Genomic DNA, 17,389 nt, shown 5'->3' on the forward strand with positions numbered 1-17,389 from the left:
AGTCATATATCAAGCAAGTGAACTTGCTTATATAAAAGCAACTAAACAAAACTGGTTCCTTGATCTAACCTTAAATTTTTGACAGATTCATAGAAAATGGTTGACATTAAATTTTGTTGGATGTGTTTAGCATAGACTCATTTAGTTGGATGAAATCTTTTCCTCTGTTAGCTTAGATCACTGTCTCATACAATATTGCCCTTATGGCAACAAGTAAAGCAAAACCTCTCAAAAACAAAGCACTACCTGTGTGGCAAAGGTAAAACTAGATTTCATCCTTCACATGTAAAAGCTGGAGTATACAACGTAGTGCTAGTTTATGTTTGTAAAGTTCATGTGTCACTGTAAAGTATCTCCCTCCCTCTTTCCCTACCAACCTTCATCCTTATCTACACAACTGCTACTCAAGTTACCATAAATACAGTCCAGTTGTTATGTAATATAAGTCTTATATAACCTGAAAGGTGAGATTAATTATTGGTATATATGTATATCAAAATAAAATACAAATTGGTTTTCAAGTAAAATTGAAAAGGAATTAATGTTTTAACAAAAGTCTATTACTTGAAAATTATGTACAGTATGAGTGTAGCTGAAAGTAACCTACAACTTGTAATAAAATACTAGGTAGATTATATATATATATTTATATATATATATATATATATATATATATATATATATATATATATATATATATATATATATATGTAAAATGGGTATAGTATACGGTCCATGGAAAAATCTGTGAATAGGTGAGTCAGAGAATAGCAGGGGTCGACTGTGTATATATATATATTATATATATATATATATATATATATATATATTTATCACACATATATAAACTCATATGATTTACCCTATTGGGTAAGCATAAGCTACGTTAAAAATTTTATGGCCTAGGTTAGACAAACAGACTTGTGAAGAGGTTTTCAACAAAAATGCAAACATTATCATGTATAAGGCGCACAATGCAAATTACAAAACAGAAAACTATTCAGTACTTTTCATTTACAGTACATTCAATTAGAGGGTATCTGTGCCGTGGGAAGAGAAGCTAGCATACAGAACTAGATCACTAATGCTAAGTTTGACAGCAAGTGAAGGTACTAAACTGATACGTAATTATTAGAACTGGAAAGGTTGCTAGTAATTGACATATGTGGACAATTAATTTTCACAAATTAAAGTATTTCATTGATGCTTTAAGTAATTTTGGCTGAACACATAGTATTTAGGAATTTGGTAAAAGTGGTTAACGTTTTGTTTTGCTTATGTAATATTAAGAAGAGAACCGAGCTATTTGTTTGGCTACTTCTCTCACACTCTTCAATTCCCCATCAATGAAAATCCACTAATACTGTTTTACATTATATTAAAGGCAGTGGTCTATGATGTTAACTGTTTTCCAGAAATAAATTTAAAAGTATCTCTTTAACACTAATGTAATATAAGCACTTTGAATTAAGAGATGAGTGTCCCTTAATTTTCCCTCTAATTTGCTACTGCTATGAACCCATGAATTCTGTTTTAAATTATCTCTTCACTAGGTAAAATTTCTGCAATTTTTAATATATGCTTGTTAATGTTAAATACTTTCAAGAGATTAAATTCCAATAAAAATCACGTCAGTGATCCAGTAATGGAAGTAATTGTGCTGATTTGGCAAGAGTTTCATGACCAAGCTGAAAATGAAATGCTCTGAACCTTTATATTATCATTTCCATTGCTTTATACATGGTAATAGCTCGTTACTTTAGTTTCATGGCAAAAATTCAAAAACGATACTTCTTTTCAGCTATATCTGTATTGTTTAGCTACAATAGTACTTTATGCTCATCATACAGCCTAGGTTAGCATAGATTCACTAAAGATGGTTAAAGACAGTGTGATTGACTAGTTGGTTTAACAATAAATTATCTGGTGTGACTAGAGGTACTGCAGTGATTGAAAAAGCCGAGAAAAGAATCATTATACTGTATGTATGTATGTAATTTCTCAAATGTTAAGCTGTTTCTCCTGGCAAGGGGTAGCTCCCAAGAATCAACATTTGTCCCTACCATTCATACATTAACTTCTGAATCATTAGCCACTTTATACAAATATTCACAATGCTCATCAGTAGCACATTGAACTCCCTAGCACACACTGTGACGTTCGCTTGTATCTATCAAGGCCCTTCCTCTCGTTGACCTTCTTTAATCTGTCTGTGCAGTCCTTTATCTGTCTCTCTCTCTCCCCACCTTCCTAACACTTGAAATTACACAATTTTCACCAACCTAACATCCTTCAATTGCTTCACCAATGCTATATCTTCACATTTCTCACTCTCACAGTTTTTTATGTCATTTTAACAACTTCAAAACTTTTTTGTAAGCAGTCAACATCCATATATGATTTCCAAAAAGGACTGTTATTCAACAAGTCCCTTCTCACATTTCCATATTGACCTTCACGGACACTCCAAGTCTCATTTTAATCTTTTTGCACACACCTGGCTAGCTGTCCATATTTCTCCTATTCATTGACCCTCCTCTTCTCTCATATTATTATCATCTGCTATTTATTTATCCAAGATACCCACACATATGATTCAACCAGATCCATTCTCCCACCATCCCAATTGAATTGAATGCTCCATCTTCCTGGTTTCTTTTTACCATTATGAACACCTGTTCACATTTACTCTTAGCTTGCTCGTCTTTCTCCTCTTGCAAACACTTACAAACTTTTACTAACTTTTGTAATTTACCTTCTCTATCCCCAATACATTCTGTATTATATGTGAAGATCAACTTTTCCACTCTTCATTTACTGAGCCATGGAGATATAATAACTCATCCTCTCGTCTCAGACCCACTTACACGCACTTTGTTTCCACACAGACTTGACACCCTCAATGTTGCCTCTCTCAACTCAGATATTTTCTTTATTCACAACCATATTTGTCAAATAAAACTTCTTATAGGACTGTTTCCTAACAAACAGTTGACCCTCACCTCACACCTCTTCCTTATCTAAACCCACTTTGCCCTTCCCTTGTCAGTTCTTGTTATCTGTCTTACTTTCAAAGTTATACACCTTCCTCTGTATATTGAGTGATGTTGTATCAACTCCTTATATTAGATCCTGTTGTCCTACTATTCTTAAACCAGCTCACTCCTAACATGCCCAACTTGCACTTTCACAAAAAAATATTCAAACTTACTCCATCATCTCAGGACTCCAATCAGTAAAGACAGCTCTCATTTTGGATCTTTATTCTTGAGATCTATTATTCATTACTTTCCCTCGTCATTTGCTCCCAGTAAAACAACTTTTTCTCCATAAAAGTCTTATTTTATTTTTTCATCCCTCCCCTTCTTGACTCCCTGTGCACCCTCCTGCATACTATTCTGCTCTGTCATGCAACTGCATTTCAAGTGGCATCCTTTTTCCTTTCATAAATCCTTGATTTCTTCATCTTATTTTTTTTCCTCATCCTACCCTTACTGACGACATATGTACTTCCCATTGTCGTCAGATCCCACTATGGAATTTTATGAATATTAACTTTGTCCCCCTCTAAATTCTACCGTATTCCCTAAATTTAACCATTTTTCCCTATGTGCTCTTCTCACTCGTCTGTTACATTTTCACCCACATTCACCCATTCTTTTAGGAGTCAGAATCTAAGTGGTTGAGTTAACATGAAAGAATGGTTGCATTGTGTGATGTGAATTGAAAGGGAGGTGACAGAAAGAAACGTGTTGTTGGTAGGTATGTAAATATGGAGTTCTTGGGAATTAAATATGTCATACGAAAAAGTGTTTGTATAGAAGCTTGGTTAGAGAAATACAAACTGGTAGTTTCCACAGAAGAATAAAGTAAAGATCATGAGCTGACATACATGATTATGGATAGAGTATTCAATATGCTATGCAAATGCAAGCAAAATAGGAAACAGTACAAAGACAAAAAAAAGGTAAGCAAGAACTTGAAGGTGGATAAAAGTTTTTTTTATACGAGGAAGTAAATGGATCTCATAACAAAAGATGAAAGTGGAGAGATGCTGTTTGAAGTGGTATAGCACTCTGTTGCTGAAATGAGTATATTTTGTAGGTTTGTTGAATATATAAAGAGTAGAAGAGAGGCAGAGCTGAATGGCGCAAGAGTGAATTTCTTGTGGAAGTGACCATTAGAGGTTGAAGAATGGAAAAGCACCAGGAGTTGATGGGATTGATACAGGTAAGATGCTGCAGTATGGTGTAAATAGAGTGATTTAAGTGGCTGACCAGGGTTAAAAAGGCATTTTTGGATGAGGGAGAGGTTATGGGCGAGAGGAAAGGTTGTTCCATTATCTAAAGGTAATACATATAGGCGACTGTGATATTATAAAGCCATATAATATCACAACATATCAGGGAAGGTGTACAGTAGAATTTTGATTGGCGAAGTAAAACGTATGACAGAAGGACTGATAGGGGATAAACTGTGTGAGTTTAGACAAGGAAGTTGGAACTTGGATCAGTTTTTGCTAAGAAACGGTTATAGCACGACAGTCGACCCCCTGTATTCGCGTTCTTGAGATTCGCGGATTTCTCTTTGGAGAATAACTACCCATTATTCGCCGGAAATTCGCCTATTCGCTGTATTTCATTGAGAAATATTCACAAGTTACTGTATTTTTCACATCATTATATTGGCTGAATGCACTTTTTGTAATAAAGCTATTAAAATATTCAGTTATAGCATTTTTAGAGAGTTTTTCTTGTGTTTGAACTATCAAAATAGGCAGTTAGAAGCGTTTTTAGAGGAGTTCTGAGTATTCGTGAATTTTAACAATTTGCGGGGGCATCTGGGATGCATCCCCTGCGAGTACGGGGTGTTTACTGTACTATTATGAGTTTGAAAGTACAGAAAAACTATGTGACGTGGCTTACGTGAGTTTAGAAACACCTAATTCTAATAGAATTGGAGTGGCAATATGGAGGACTTTGACAGTGTATGTTATAGAGGGAGTAATGTGGAGGACATTGACCATGTATGGTATAGAAGGGGTAATGTGCAGGGCATTGGCAATTATTGTAAAGAAAATATGGTACTAAGCACATTGCAAAGTTTTCTGCAATGGCATTGAAGCTTGTACATATTGAAATATGTGGGCAGGAAAGTGACTGGTTTGGTATAAAAGTAGGTTTGAGGCATGGGTAACTATAGGTCAGAGTATTATAGGTGTGGGATAAGAAAATGAGTCATGATTGGAGAATGGAATGGCTGATGTTGACAAAGGATACGGTGCTGTTAGGTTAGTGAAGGACTGCATAAACTAGAAAAAGTTTCAAAAAAGGGAAAGTTGAGAGCAAATGTGACTCAGAGTAATGCTGAGGGTTTGTAGAAACCACGAAGACAGAGCTCTGAATGTCAATAGGAGTAGTAGAAGAATGGAAGTGATTCGTATAAGTAGAAGTGCTCTAAAAGAATGGCCTAAATATCCAGGGAGTGAGAAAATTCCAGCAAGGCAGAGGTGAATGGCAAAGGGAGTGCACCACTAATGAGGTTTTCTGTTGGTGTATGAAACAGCCATTGTGGCAGTTACACTTCACTACACATAAGGTTCATCCCAGATTCAGCAACTGAAGTATGAATGAGGCAGTGACCATTGTTTAGATTTTTACCTTGGGCCACCCCAGTTAGGAAAAACAGCTAGATGCCGAAAAATTTTCAATTACGTATTATACGTATGGTACAATAATAAAGCTTTGTTCACTGTTGCCCTTGAAGATTGGATATTGATAAAGAGTGCAGTTGCTGTGTGTTGTCCTGAGCTAATCAATCACATTATTATTAACAGTATTCCTGTGGATGTTCTTTGGGAAACCGTAAAGTATTTTGCTTAATATAGGACTGTAACAACAATTATCTGTTGGAAGTGTTTCTTATTTTAGGCTACTTGGGGCTAACGTTTATGGCAGTGTAGAGCTTTAGAAAGTAGTAAGTGCTAATATTTCATTAAAGCAAATATTTCTTCATCATGTAAAATGTATAAAAGAAACTGTAAAGTGCTTTATAATTATTTTGCTTTGGGTGGACTTGTAAGAGTAGCAAAAAGTCATAAATAAATTAGTGTGTTACTGAACAGTGAAAAGAGGGGAAGAGAATAGTAGCGTGTTTCATGTGACTGTCACACTTCTATCACTTTTTGTAGAGAAAGTATCTCTTCGTGTTTACACATACAGTAGGGAAAGTATTAGAATAAAATTTTAGCTAAGAAACTTACCTTTTGTAGTGTTAGCTCATTGTGGTTATAAAAGCATTCCTTTTGAATTTACTTGATAAGAGCAAAAAGAAGGGTGTACACTTACATATAAGCCCGAGTTCATGGTCATCTTGTAGAGCCACTTGTAACAAAAGAAAGTTTGGATCCTGAAGAAAATCTATATTATATCAGTGTATTGATTTAGCAAATATAATTCAGTCATGATGAGTAAAGGCTCAGTGCTGTTTAGTCATTTCTCCTGTTTTACTGTTGTGGGTGGAATTCTTACATATACTGTACTGTACTTGAGAAATAGCATAAATGCACAAAATGAAACTGGAATTCGTAAACAATAAATTCTGATTTGGATGCCAGTATCATGTGTACTGAACTTGAAATGATAGCAGTGTATATCATATACATTATATATAACAAATATCTGTAAATATGGTGGTATAAAACCTTACTGCTTTCTACAGAATTGTAACATGAAGTGTAGAGTCTATGGCATGAATGTGATTTATTAAAGCATTTTGAAACACATATGATGCTCTAGTGCTATATTTAGGCTTTGTAGTATCATTCATGTTAGGCATAAATATATTTTCATTACCAAATGATACCTTGCCCTTATTTGTTATCCATAGATATACGTATGTAATTTCGTAGATAAGACTTTGAAATAGCATAAGAGTAGTTTATGGTTTCACTGCACTAAACAAGCATATACAGTATTGTTCAGCTTTAGTTCCTCATCCTTCCTTCCATGTTGTGTTTTTGTATTCTTGGATAAGTTTGTAGAATTGTTTTATCACTTTATTATTTTTATTTACATACATTTATGATTTCATTTTTAATTTTGCATTTTTATTTTGAGTAATGATTTGTTTCTTAGCATGAAGATGCTTTTCCCCAGCTGCAAGTACAGTGCTCTCTCAAGGCTTTTCTTCCACGGCTTCCTCATCGTTTCTTTGCACTACATTACAGATTGAGACAAAAAAGCTGGACTTCAAGGACAAGGCCTCCAGTAAAGTAGGTTCACTAAATAATGTTAAGCACAAAGCCGGCGGTGGCGACAAGAAAATATTTGACGACAAGGATTACCTCAGGCAAATGCAAAGTTCCCCATGTAAAACCCCAACCAGTAAGGCCTCTTCTGAAGCCAATTTGTCACGAACGCAGGTATGGACCTTATTAGCTTGTTGGAGACTCTCCATTGCTAGGTCTTTATTGTAAAGCCCTGATTGTCCCCTTTGTTAGGTTACAAGTATACTTAGTGCTCCATAAATTACCATTCTCTGTATTCAGAACCCACATTTTATCATGAAAGCATTATACCTGCAATGCTTAATTTTATATTAATATGATTTTCAGGATTTTTTTTTTACCTCATTTCTTCATTCCTGCTGCATGTATGGTTTTTATTCCAGTTATGCATTTCAACCAACCAAACCTATATCTGGATTGCTCATCTCATTCCTACATGTTACATAAATAATCCCATATGTTGTACACTGATAAACCATTTTCTTATTAAGTATAGTATTCTAATATTCTTATTAAGTACATATAGTATTCTAGGCAGAGTTTCAGTCCAATAAAATCTTAGTACAGCGTTCCTGTTTTATTTTTGAGAGAAGAATGGAAAAGAAACATCACCGGAATGATGGCAAAGTTATAATTACAATACTTAGATTTGCTCATGGAGATTCAAAAGATGGTTTGTATATTTATGTGATGTTACAGGTAGGCTGGTAATCGGGTATTCTTCATTGTATGCACCATTGAGTTTCACAGCAAAGTTAGTTGACTGTTGTAATATCCACATGCAAATTGAATGTTTTGTTCTGAGAGTAAATTGAAGTATCTATGCATTTTAATTTGAGGAATACTGTTCAGCACTTTAATTAATGACAGCAGGACAGTTGAGACAAACTCCTGGCTTATCACTGAAGTAGAAGTCTATCTTGACTACTTAAGGCAACTTTTAATATATTATTTTTTTTTAACTTCTATTCTGTCCAATCATAAGTAGAAATAATCAACCACAGTGAAGCTCTATAAAATTTCTCAAGTGATCACAGAATTTTCATCGGATACTGTAACTTATCCAACTGAAAACTTATTCATGATTTACATAAATGGCCAGAGACATGGCTTTTAGGTGCTTCAACTAAGCATACATAATTTTCTGGGGGCATTTGGAAGTTAGCTACCTGCATGAGTTTTGTTGGCTCCATCCTTAGGCCTTCATAATACATATTGCCCCTATCGCCTATCCCATAAATTCAAGTTGGGGACAATTAATTGAATAACCTTTGATGTCTTAGCAAAAATGTAATCATATTTGGTGAGGACTGCTTTGCTGACCTAGTGATTACTAAAACTGTAACGTCAGAAAGCTGACTAATTCAGTTCCTATAAAAACACAAAGTATATGAAGGCACTGAAGGGCCTTGCAGAGCAGCTAAATATTGTCATGCTGTAGGCACAGAAAAACTAGCAGAACTAATACCTGCTCCTTTTCAAAAGAATGAAAAGCAAGCTTAGAATCTTTATGAAAGAGGTACCAGGTAATCCATGACCCCAAAAGCTTTCTAGCTTGCAGGGTTGAGAATTATAGGACAGGACACTGGAGACTGAACACTCCAAGAGACTGGATAGTAATAACAATATTATAAGTTGAGGACAAGTAAGGCAAATACAAAATTTGGTAAAGTTGGCTACTGTACCTCATGAAACTGAAAGTGGGATTTCATGGGTGCATGGCAAACTGCTCAGTACAAGGTGGGTAGAACTTCTTGAAAGGCAACTGTGATTTTAGCCCTAAAATGACAAAGTTTTCGGCCAACCAAAATTTATAAAAGGGTGCAGCTTGCTTTAAGCAGACTTTATTGTTTGAAGGAGGAAACAGTCCAGCTTAACTGACTTATATTGCACAGGTGTTCACTGGTACTACTGTGAATAGCCTTCAGCAAAATATCCTGTCTAGAAGCTCTAACAAAAAAATTCAAATCACAAGGAAATGTGATCAAAATTGGTCCCTAAAGTAAAATTAGACAAACATGAAATGACTGTTATTACTTGCTGTAGCCCCAGATTACCCCTGCAAATGGGACATCAGTCAGATGTTTTAATTGATGTACTACCTTGCTAAAACCCTTTAATGAGACAAGTTGATTACAGCTTGGTTGCTTTTTCAGTCTGTGATTAATATTTTACCCATTTCCAGGTGCTCAACCACTCCTGGTTGACCATCCACATTAAAAATTAACATTTTCTTCTCGTGGAGGCATGTGGTTTTGCATAAGGGGTTTAATCTTTTTGTCACTTGATTATTTTCCCTACAGTACAGTCATTACAAGAATGAGTTTAAACAGTCTTTTGCCATCTTGTGTTGGTGGGAATACGTAGGTACAACCTTTAATAATGCACACAATACAATTTGGCAGTGTTTACTGCCCTTCACTTGTCTATTACCTGTGCATCAAGGACAAGAAGTTTTTTCAAAACTGGAGTACTGTATGTTTCATGTTCAGGCAATAATATTTATGATTGACACCATAATGGCAGATATTAATACTATGTACTGGAAGTGATGTTTACCACTGTCACAGACGTTGTAGCATGTATGCCCTCACGGAAATTTGGTAATAAGGTACTATATTTTCTAGAAGCTGTTATTATGTATCTCATTCTTAAAGATATTGGGATTGTAATTTATTTTCAATATCAAAGTTTCCTCAAACTTTTCAATCCAACATACAGAACATAAGTAAATATCTTAATACGTATAATGAAGAATTCATGTCATCATTTATATGATACATGCTGAATTTATTATGGAAACTGCGAGGACAAATATAATTTTGTGTTTATGTACTCCTTTTGATACTATAAACACATGTTAAGAAGTAAGTTGAATATAGCTTATTACCATATCTAAGTGACAGCACTACTGATCTAGAGCGCCTCAGCAGCGTGATCGGTATGGTCTTGACCTCCCAACTCGGTGGCCGTGAGTTCGATTCTCTGGCATGCCACTGAGGGGTTAGAGATGTGTATTTCTGGTGATAGAAGATCACACTCGACGTGGGTCGGAAGTCACGTAAAGCCATTGGTCCCATTGCTGAATAACCACTGGTTCCTTGCAACGTAAAAACACTATACAAACAAACTACAGATCTACTAATCATATGTTATAGTAGTAGTAGTAGTTACACATAAGGAAAAATACAAGTTTTCAGTCGAAGACTGGTCTATACAGTATTATTTAATTAATTCAGTTTTGCAATGGCCACAATTTGAGTCTTAAGAGCAGGCCTTATTGTTTAAAATGAAGAGCTCCTCTCAAAAATCATTAAATATACTACATTATGCTAAAAGATCTGTGTAATTGATTCTGAATAAACACTTTGTCGTTGTATATATTTAAAAATGATGGCACATTGAAAGATTGCAGCTGTGCAGTACATCATAGAAATAGGAACAGCATAGCTTAGCATAATCTTTACTCCTCTTATAGTAGCTTAATGCATTTGCTTCATAGGCAGTAAAGAAGAAGTGAACAGGAACTTAAGGTGATCTCCATTGTTATTGATTATTATGTATTTCATCGATCAGTTGCAGCAGGTGTAGTATATATATTTTGCATGCCTGATCCTCATTTTATGGTTATACAATTGCCATGCTTCTAGTAAATACTTTGTCAGGTCAACATAGTTCTTTGTTTTCCACATGAAGTGGTTTTTGATATCCTTGTTACATCTTAGCACAAAACATCAGAGAATAAATAATAGTAGCTTAAGTATTAATTATTCATAAGAAAATTTTTTACTTTTATAATTTTTTTACATACAGGCAACACTTGCTATACAGTTTGTGTATAGCATTATAATAAAAATAATGAAAAATTAATCTTACATTTATAGCCCTAATCACCTGTATGACTTTGCTATAAGTATATATGCATATTAATCTCACAAGCATTTAAACAAAAGAAAATTGCTTGAAAGAGTAATAAAATACAAAAATAGACAGAAAATGAAGAAAATTAATGCACACCTTTCAACCCCCACCAACCCTGGACATATGTGTACCCTTTTCATTGTCAGTACCCGATATGTAGATTATTCCTCAGAATATACACCAGTTCAGTTTAAAGATGAGAAAACATACAAAATGAAAGAAACAAGAAAGATGTACAATCTCCGCATACCAAACTAGCACAAGAGCAGTTTTACATATTATTTACAATGAGGACGATACCACACATAAGTATTCAAAGTATAAATTACAGAAAATCATTTGGTGAAGTAAAACTTGTTTAAGAATTGTTGAAATATGAAGCAATTTGAGATCCTCCAAGTGGTTGAGAAGAGCATGATGCCTAGATCTGGTAGTCAGTGAAGTGAAGTGATGTCACCTTATAAAATGCAGTTCTTTAGGGGTGTGTGTGAAAAATCTTAAATGTAGTTCGGTTTATTTTAATATGAAAATGGATGCTATAAATTATTGACCATTTACCATGAACTTTGTGGATATATTGTACATATTGTATATTGTAACAACACACTTGACTGCGTTTTGAACTGTACAATTGTGGAGATCACAAGATGTACTATCAGTCTTACAAATATGTATTCATTTTTGTTTTCTCAGCATTAAATTTAAACTAGTCCTTGCATTGCAGGCAGGTATAGTACAATGTAATTTATATACACAAAAGAAATTGATGAGACTGTACAAGTGGTTGGAGGGGATCAAGATAAAAGATTTTTTTTTTTATAAGGAAGATTGAATATTTTATAAGCAATAAATTACATATCAATTGTATAGTGAGTGTTGCTTGTACTGTTTACATTCATATAGTTTAAGTCTTCAGTATTATGGCTATTGAATCACATTTTGTAATATAAATTAGAGATCACTTTTAATGATATCATCCTTTACAAGCAACAGTATATCATAGTCAGTTTTAACTTCTTATCAAGTAACAAAACTGTACTTCATATTCACAGAGTCCCAGTCCAGCCCTCGTGTCTCCAGCTACACAGGTAAAATTGCACAAAGAAAATCCTCAGGCAGCTCTATGTCCATCTTGCCTCGCAAACACCTATCGCCTGTCTTCGCACGCTTATCTCTGATACTTCTGCAAGTTCTATGTAGTAGCAATGCTTGGTAATATGATGGGTATATGGGTACACGTGTACTTGTGATTACTGAATATTGTTTAAGAAACTAAATCTGAATGTCATTTATTGAGATCTAGCATGACAGTTTTTGTATGCTTGTCAGTTCCGTGTTTGAGATATAGTAATAGTTTTATGGAACTTTTGGGCCTTCAGTTACTAAACAAAAATATACAAATGCTATATGATGTGCCTTATCATACAGTTTGCTACCAGCAGTGCAAATTCTTGAACAATCTCTTAATTGGTATGTTTCTACTAACACCAGATTGAAATTTCACAGTAAATTATAACACTTAGTGGCAAGGTTAAATGCTGACTTCAGAGAAAAGGCTAATGTAATCGCCTGAATTTTGATTGCACAGATTGGTAATCCTGAATATTAAGTACTACTTAAAGGTTTAAGTACCTAACATTTTTCTGGTTGTTTCATATTGATGGATATGGTCACCTGCTTTCAACTTAACTTCTCAGTCATTACAGTAATACATATGTAGTCATTAATTCAAGAACTGTTTACCTATGTATCTCTTTTCATGCTGCATGATACTAAACCTACAACCAGTAGGGCGCCTTAAAGACGATAACTCATGAAGCTTCAATTTAAAACCTTCAAAGGATTAACTAACTAGGTGTCTTGGAACTCTCTGCTACATAAACGTTATCGTTAATTGAATTTGAAATGATCCTCCAACATCAAACTGCTAATAATATGATAAACGATACAATGCGAAATGATTCTTTATAGTGGAGATGAGAAGACATAGTTTAATTAAGCTTAGTGTTTGAGAAAACTATCGAATTTGGTGCTGAAATCGTCAATTTTGAGAAAATTATAATGCAATAATTAAAACATCATTTAAATGCGAATTTGATATTTTGATAATAAATACTAAATCGGATAAAATTTTAAAATGTAAGGTTTTATCTGCCGAAAGAATTTTTCTTTTATCTTCATGCTTTTGGAGGTGCTATTAGCATTTGAATAGCATTAGGGCTAGGCCAGGCCTCCAGAAATGAGTCCGTTTCCAGTAATGACTTCGCTTCACTCATAAAAACATACAGCCTAGCACAACTGTTGTGTACATTTACAAGCACACATGCTCAATGTGTTGGACTACATAGAAAGTGCATCTCTTTTTTTCTATGCTTTAGAGTAGCTTGCTGTTTAGTATTCACTCCTCTCATAAACCCCTTCAAAAAGCACTTTTAAATGTTCAGAAAATTGAGTCAGTATATTTAGTAAATTTGCATGAGATGTGATGTGAGGACAGAGTGTTGATGCAGCACTGTTGAATTGGATTATATTTTTATGTTGAATTGATAGTATTCATAATGCACCGTCAAAGAAGTTATGTGTTTGACAGAAAAGTACAATATACAAAATCCTAACTAATATCAGAATATGCCAAACTGCATGATTTCTTGGAATTGTCTTTTTTCAAAACTGCATGATTTCTTTGTAAACATATTTCTACTGCCCAGTTATTTTATATAAAAACTTCATTCTTTCATAAAGAGTCATTGCTTCCTCTCAGTCTTAATTGCATTTAAAATTAAACTAGTTAAGTAGATATAACTTAGAATATGTGCAAGTGCATCTTATACAAGTATCTTAACTTCAAGTGACACTTGGTGATATAAAAGGAAGACAGTATTAACAAATTTGTTTCTATACAACAGGATGGAGATGATGTTGAGCAGACTGGGGTCAGCCAAGAAATTACTCCTGCTGAGTGAGTTAACTGTGAAGGTCATCTTGTGATTCATCTTGACTCTTAGCATTTGGAAGGTCAAGATTAGTTTGCGGAGATTAAATAAGGAACTATGACTGAGAAACTTCTGTTGTTGCATTTATGGCAGTGATTTATAGAGCTGTTTTTGCAACTAATACAGTGTTTTAAATGTGGTTATTTTCAACTTCATATTCTCCCCAAGTACAGATCATTACATCATCTGATTGAGGCTCAGAAATAAAAAAAAAAATGAAAGTTATTGTGAAGATATTTCTGTCCACTGCACAGACTGTTTATATGCATTCCATGTCAAGTCCAGATATAAATATTTATATATATACTGTATATGTTACTTTACCTAAAGGGATGCATGTGAGCAAGTGCTAATGCAGCTCTGCTTTTGATACAAGGTAAAGCCTGACTCTAATGTTATTTGTACAGTGAGGTTGATGAATATTATGCTTTCCTTTTTTGTTTTGAGGCATTTATATATATATACATATATTACTATCCAGGTAGAACTCTGGCTACTATACAGCTTCAATACTCAGTGTTCGAGGTACTGTTTCTGATATAAGGAAGAGGTAATGGTGTGTATGTGTGCTGCCACACACAATTAGAAAACCTTCCCCAAATAATCTATTGGCAGTGCTTATTTAGCTTGCTATGCTACAAATTAATCCATACCTTCATGTGGCCCCTCAATTACTGACTATTTTATGTTAGAATATTTCCTCACACCTCTTATCACTTCCTGTAGCACACTTCCCAACTTTCTCAAGAACCAAGCTTAGGCAGTGTTTAATAATAAAAAATGATAAAAAAAAATGAGGGATTTTACTCACAGTAATAACTATCATAATCATAGCAATAACAGTGGGAAGTCTAGATGTTGATGAAGCAGTATACCATACATATATAATGTAGATTACATACGTTGCTTTAAAAGGCCAGACTGTCTTAGCTATATATGCTACTGCAATGTGTTAATGGTTTTGCTCCTCATAATGACATGTTTAACCACCTCCAGTTATATAGGACTATGCTGGTTTTGATGTAAATTTTATTTAGGAAAATTATAATTTATTATCTGTGCTTCTAACAACTGCAGCTGATGATCTAAGCAAAGGTTCTGTGCAATATTCTTTGAAATTAACTACTTTAGGCTGTTTGACAAAAAAATAAGAATTAGTGATAGGCTTTATTACTCGTTGAATCTTCCATTGATATGCTAATCAAATTCTAGGAAGTGTACCTCTGAGGTATCCAAGTTTTATAACAAAAATAAAAAAAGCTTCATTCCCACGTACTGTTCCATCTATGTGTCATGGATGCCAAGGAAAGCACTTTCAATTATTTACTGGTGTGATGGATTTATTCACAATCAGTAACATCTGGATGAGCTTAACCTCACGACTTATATTCATTGGTGTTTTGACTTGACTTCCATAACACAAAGCAACAATATATGTCATATTGAAGGATAATATTCATTTATTCCTCAAAACAATGAAGTTTTGATTGAGTTTCCCCCATGAAGGATTATGTACTTTGTTTATAAACCTTATACATTTTCTATGTGATAGGCAATTTATTCAAAAGTTTTATCAAACAGGTTCCTTCAGTACCTAGTTCTTTCACCACCTTTGTGATTATTGTCTGTTGTTTATATGATGTTCATAGACAAGCGACACAATTCAATAAATTTTAAGTATGTAGGAGACACAGTATATGTAATTCCTAAGATATACGTACATGTATAAGACAAAGGCATTGATCACACTGGTTTGGTACTATGGCTGTAGACACTGAGTATGAATTTTGATGCCTTTATATGAGGACCGTTCCCTTGAAGTTGTCTTCGCAAGTAAGACTAGACTCTTCCCGGTATGATGCTTGTTTGAAATTTCATCTCCAATTTATGTAATACTGTATATAGTATTATGGAAGTACATTTCATTCTCATAACTAAATTGTCACAGAACTCTGTCATTAGGTTGCTGTCACAGTTTCTAGTCTTCTTGTAAGGACCAAAATAATTACTTTTTATCTCACACACATGCTGTGTTTATCAGCTTTCATGCATTATTATCTACTTTAGCATTTCTTTGGGCCTCATATATTGACTTAGGATTCTACTTCAAGGAGCTGTTGTCACCTCACATTTATTTGTGTTTTGCATCAGACTTCGAGTATTCTGTGTCATTATAAAGAAAGAAAAAAAAAAGAAGTTCGTTTTACTTATCCTTTCTCCTGTAGGAAATCATACAAAAAATCTAAAATTACCTTTCCTCTTGATTGGTAGAAATTTAATTGGGTGTAATTTTTTAAAAAAAAGCAACAAAGCATTAAGTTTTCAGTATAATTATGTCTCAGATAACAAGAAAAGGTGAATACAAACTAATGTAAATGCAAAGACAAAAAAAAAAGAAAGAAAAAAATGGTTCAAGTCTCTAGGGTAGATCTAGGTAATTGGTCCGAAGTTCGATTCCCGGCTCTGCCAACGCGGAATCAGAGGAATTTATTTCTGGTGATGGAAATTAATTTCCCGATATAGTGTGGTTCGGATCCCACAATAAGCTGTAAGTCCCGTTGCTAGGTGACCAATTGGTTCCTAGCCACGTAAAAATATCTAATCCTTCGGGCCAGCCCTAGGAGAGCTGTTAATCAGCTCAGTGGTCTGGTAAAACTTACGATCTAGGTAATAACTCCGTGTCGTGTATTTCTTTAAAAACTACAGTCTCCTATAGTATTTTGGTTGCTTATTGAGAATTTACAGTTATTTTATAGGATTCGACTGTAATTAGCCCCCAGGAGCTAGTACTAAACACGGCGGAATACATTTAACGCCCCAATCTCTAGTCGCTGGCGTACTCGCAGGAATGTTCCTTGCAGTCCGTGCGGAGTTATTGCCTAGAATTACCCTCATTTCCATTTTGATTTATGGTGAGGCAAATTTTAAGTCGAGTTAGCCTTTTAACGGATATTATTGTTATTATTTACTGATGAATATTATGAGCGAAAACAGAGTGGGAAGGTACTGTTGATGGAAAAGACTCAAAGCTAGTAAAGGGGGAGAGGGGTTAGGGATATCGGTACATCACCCCCTCCTCTCCGTCTCCTCTATACCTCTGTGATAAAATGACGTGGAAGGTAAGACGAAGCGTATGGAAATTATTGATTGGATGATTACATGTAAACATCTGGTTGTACCGAAGTAC

General features: G+C 34.5%; 1 protein-coding gene across 1 annotated transcript in view; it reads left to right on the forward strand.

Annotated features, from left to right (window-relative positions):
• LOC135201120 (trichohyalin-like) overlaps positions 1 to 16,398 on the forward strand; it is an 86,089-nt gene extending 69,691 nt beyond the window's left edge. Inside the window, exons 11-13 of the mRNA XM_064229996.1 lie at positions 7,229 to 7,423; positions 12,262 to 12,297; positions 14,116 to 16,398. Of these exons, the coding sequence (XP_064086066.1) occupies positions 7,229 to 7,423; positions 12,262 to 12,297; positions 14,116 to 14,172 (288 nt within the window). The 3' untranslated portion in view covers positions 14,173 to 16,398. The remainder of the gene's footprint in view (positions 1 to 7,228; positions 7,424 to 12,261; positions 12,298 to 14,115) is intronic.
• The last annotated feature ends 991 nt before the right edge of the window (positions 16,399 to 17,389 follow it).

This window comes from Macrobrachium nipponense, chromosome 28, assembly GCF_015104395.2.
Source record: "Macrobrachium nipponense isolate FS-2020 chromosome 28, ASM1510439v2, whole genome shotgun sequence".
Classification (NCBI taxonomy): Eukaryota; Metazoa; Arthropoda; class Malacostraca; order Decapoda; family Palaemonidae; genus Macrobrachium; species Macrobrachium nipponense.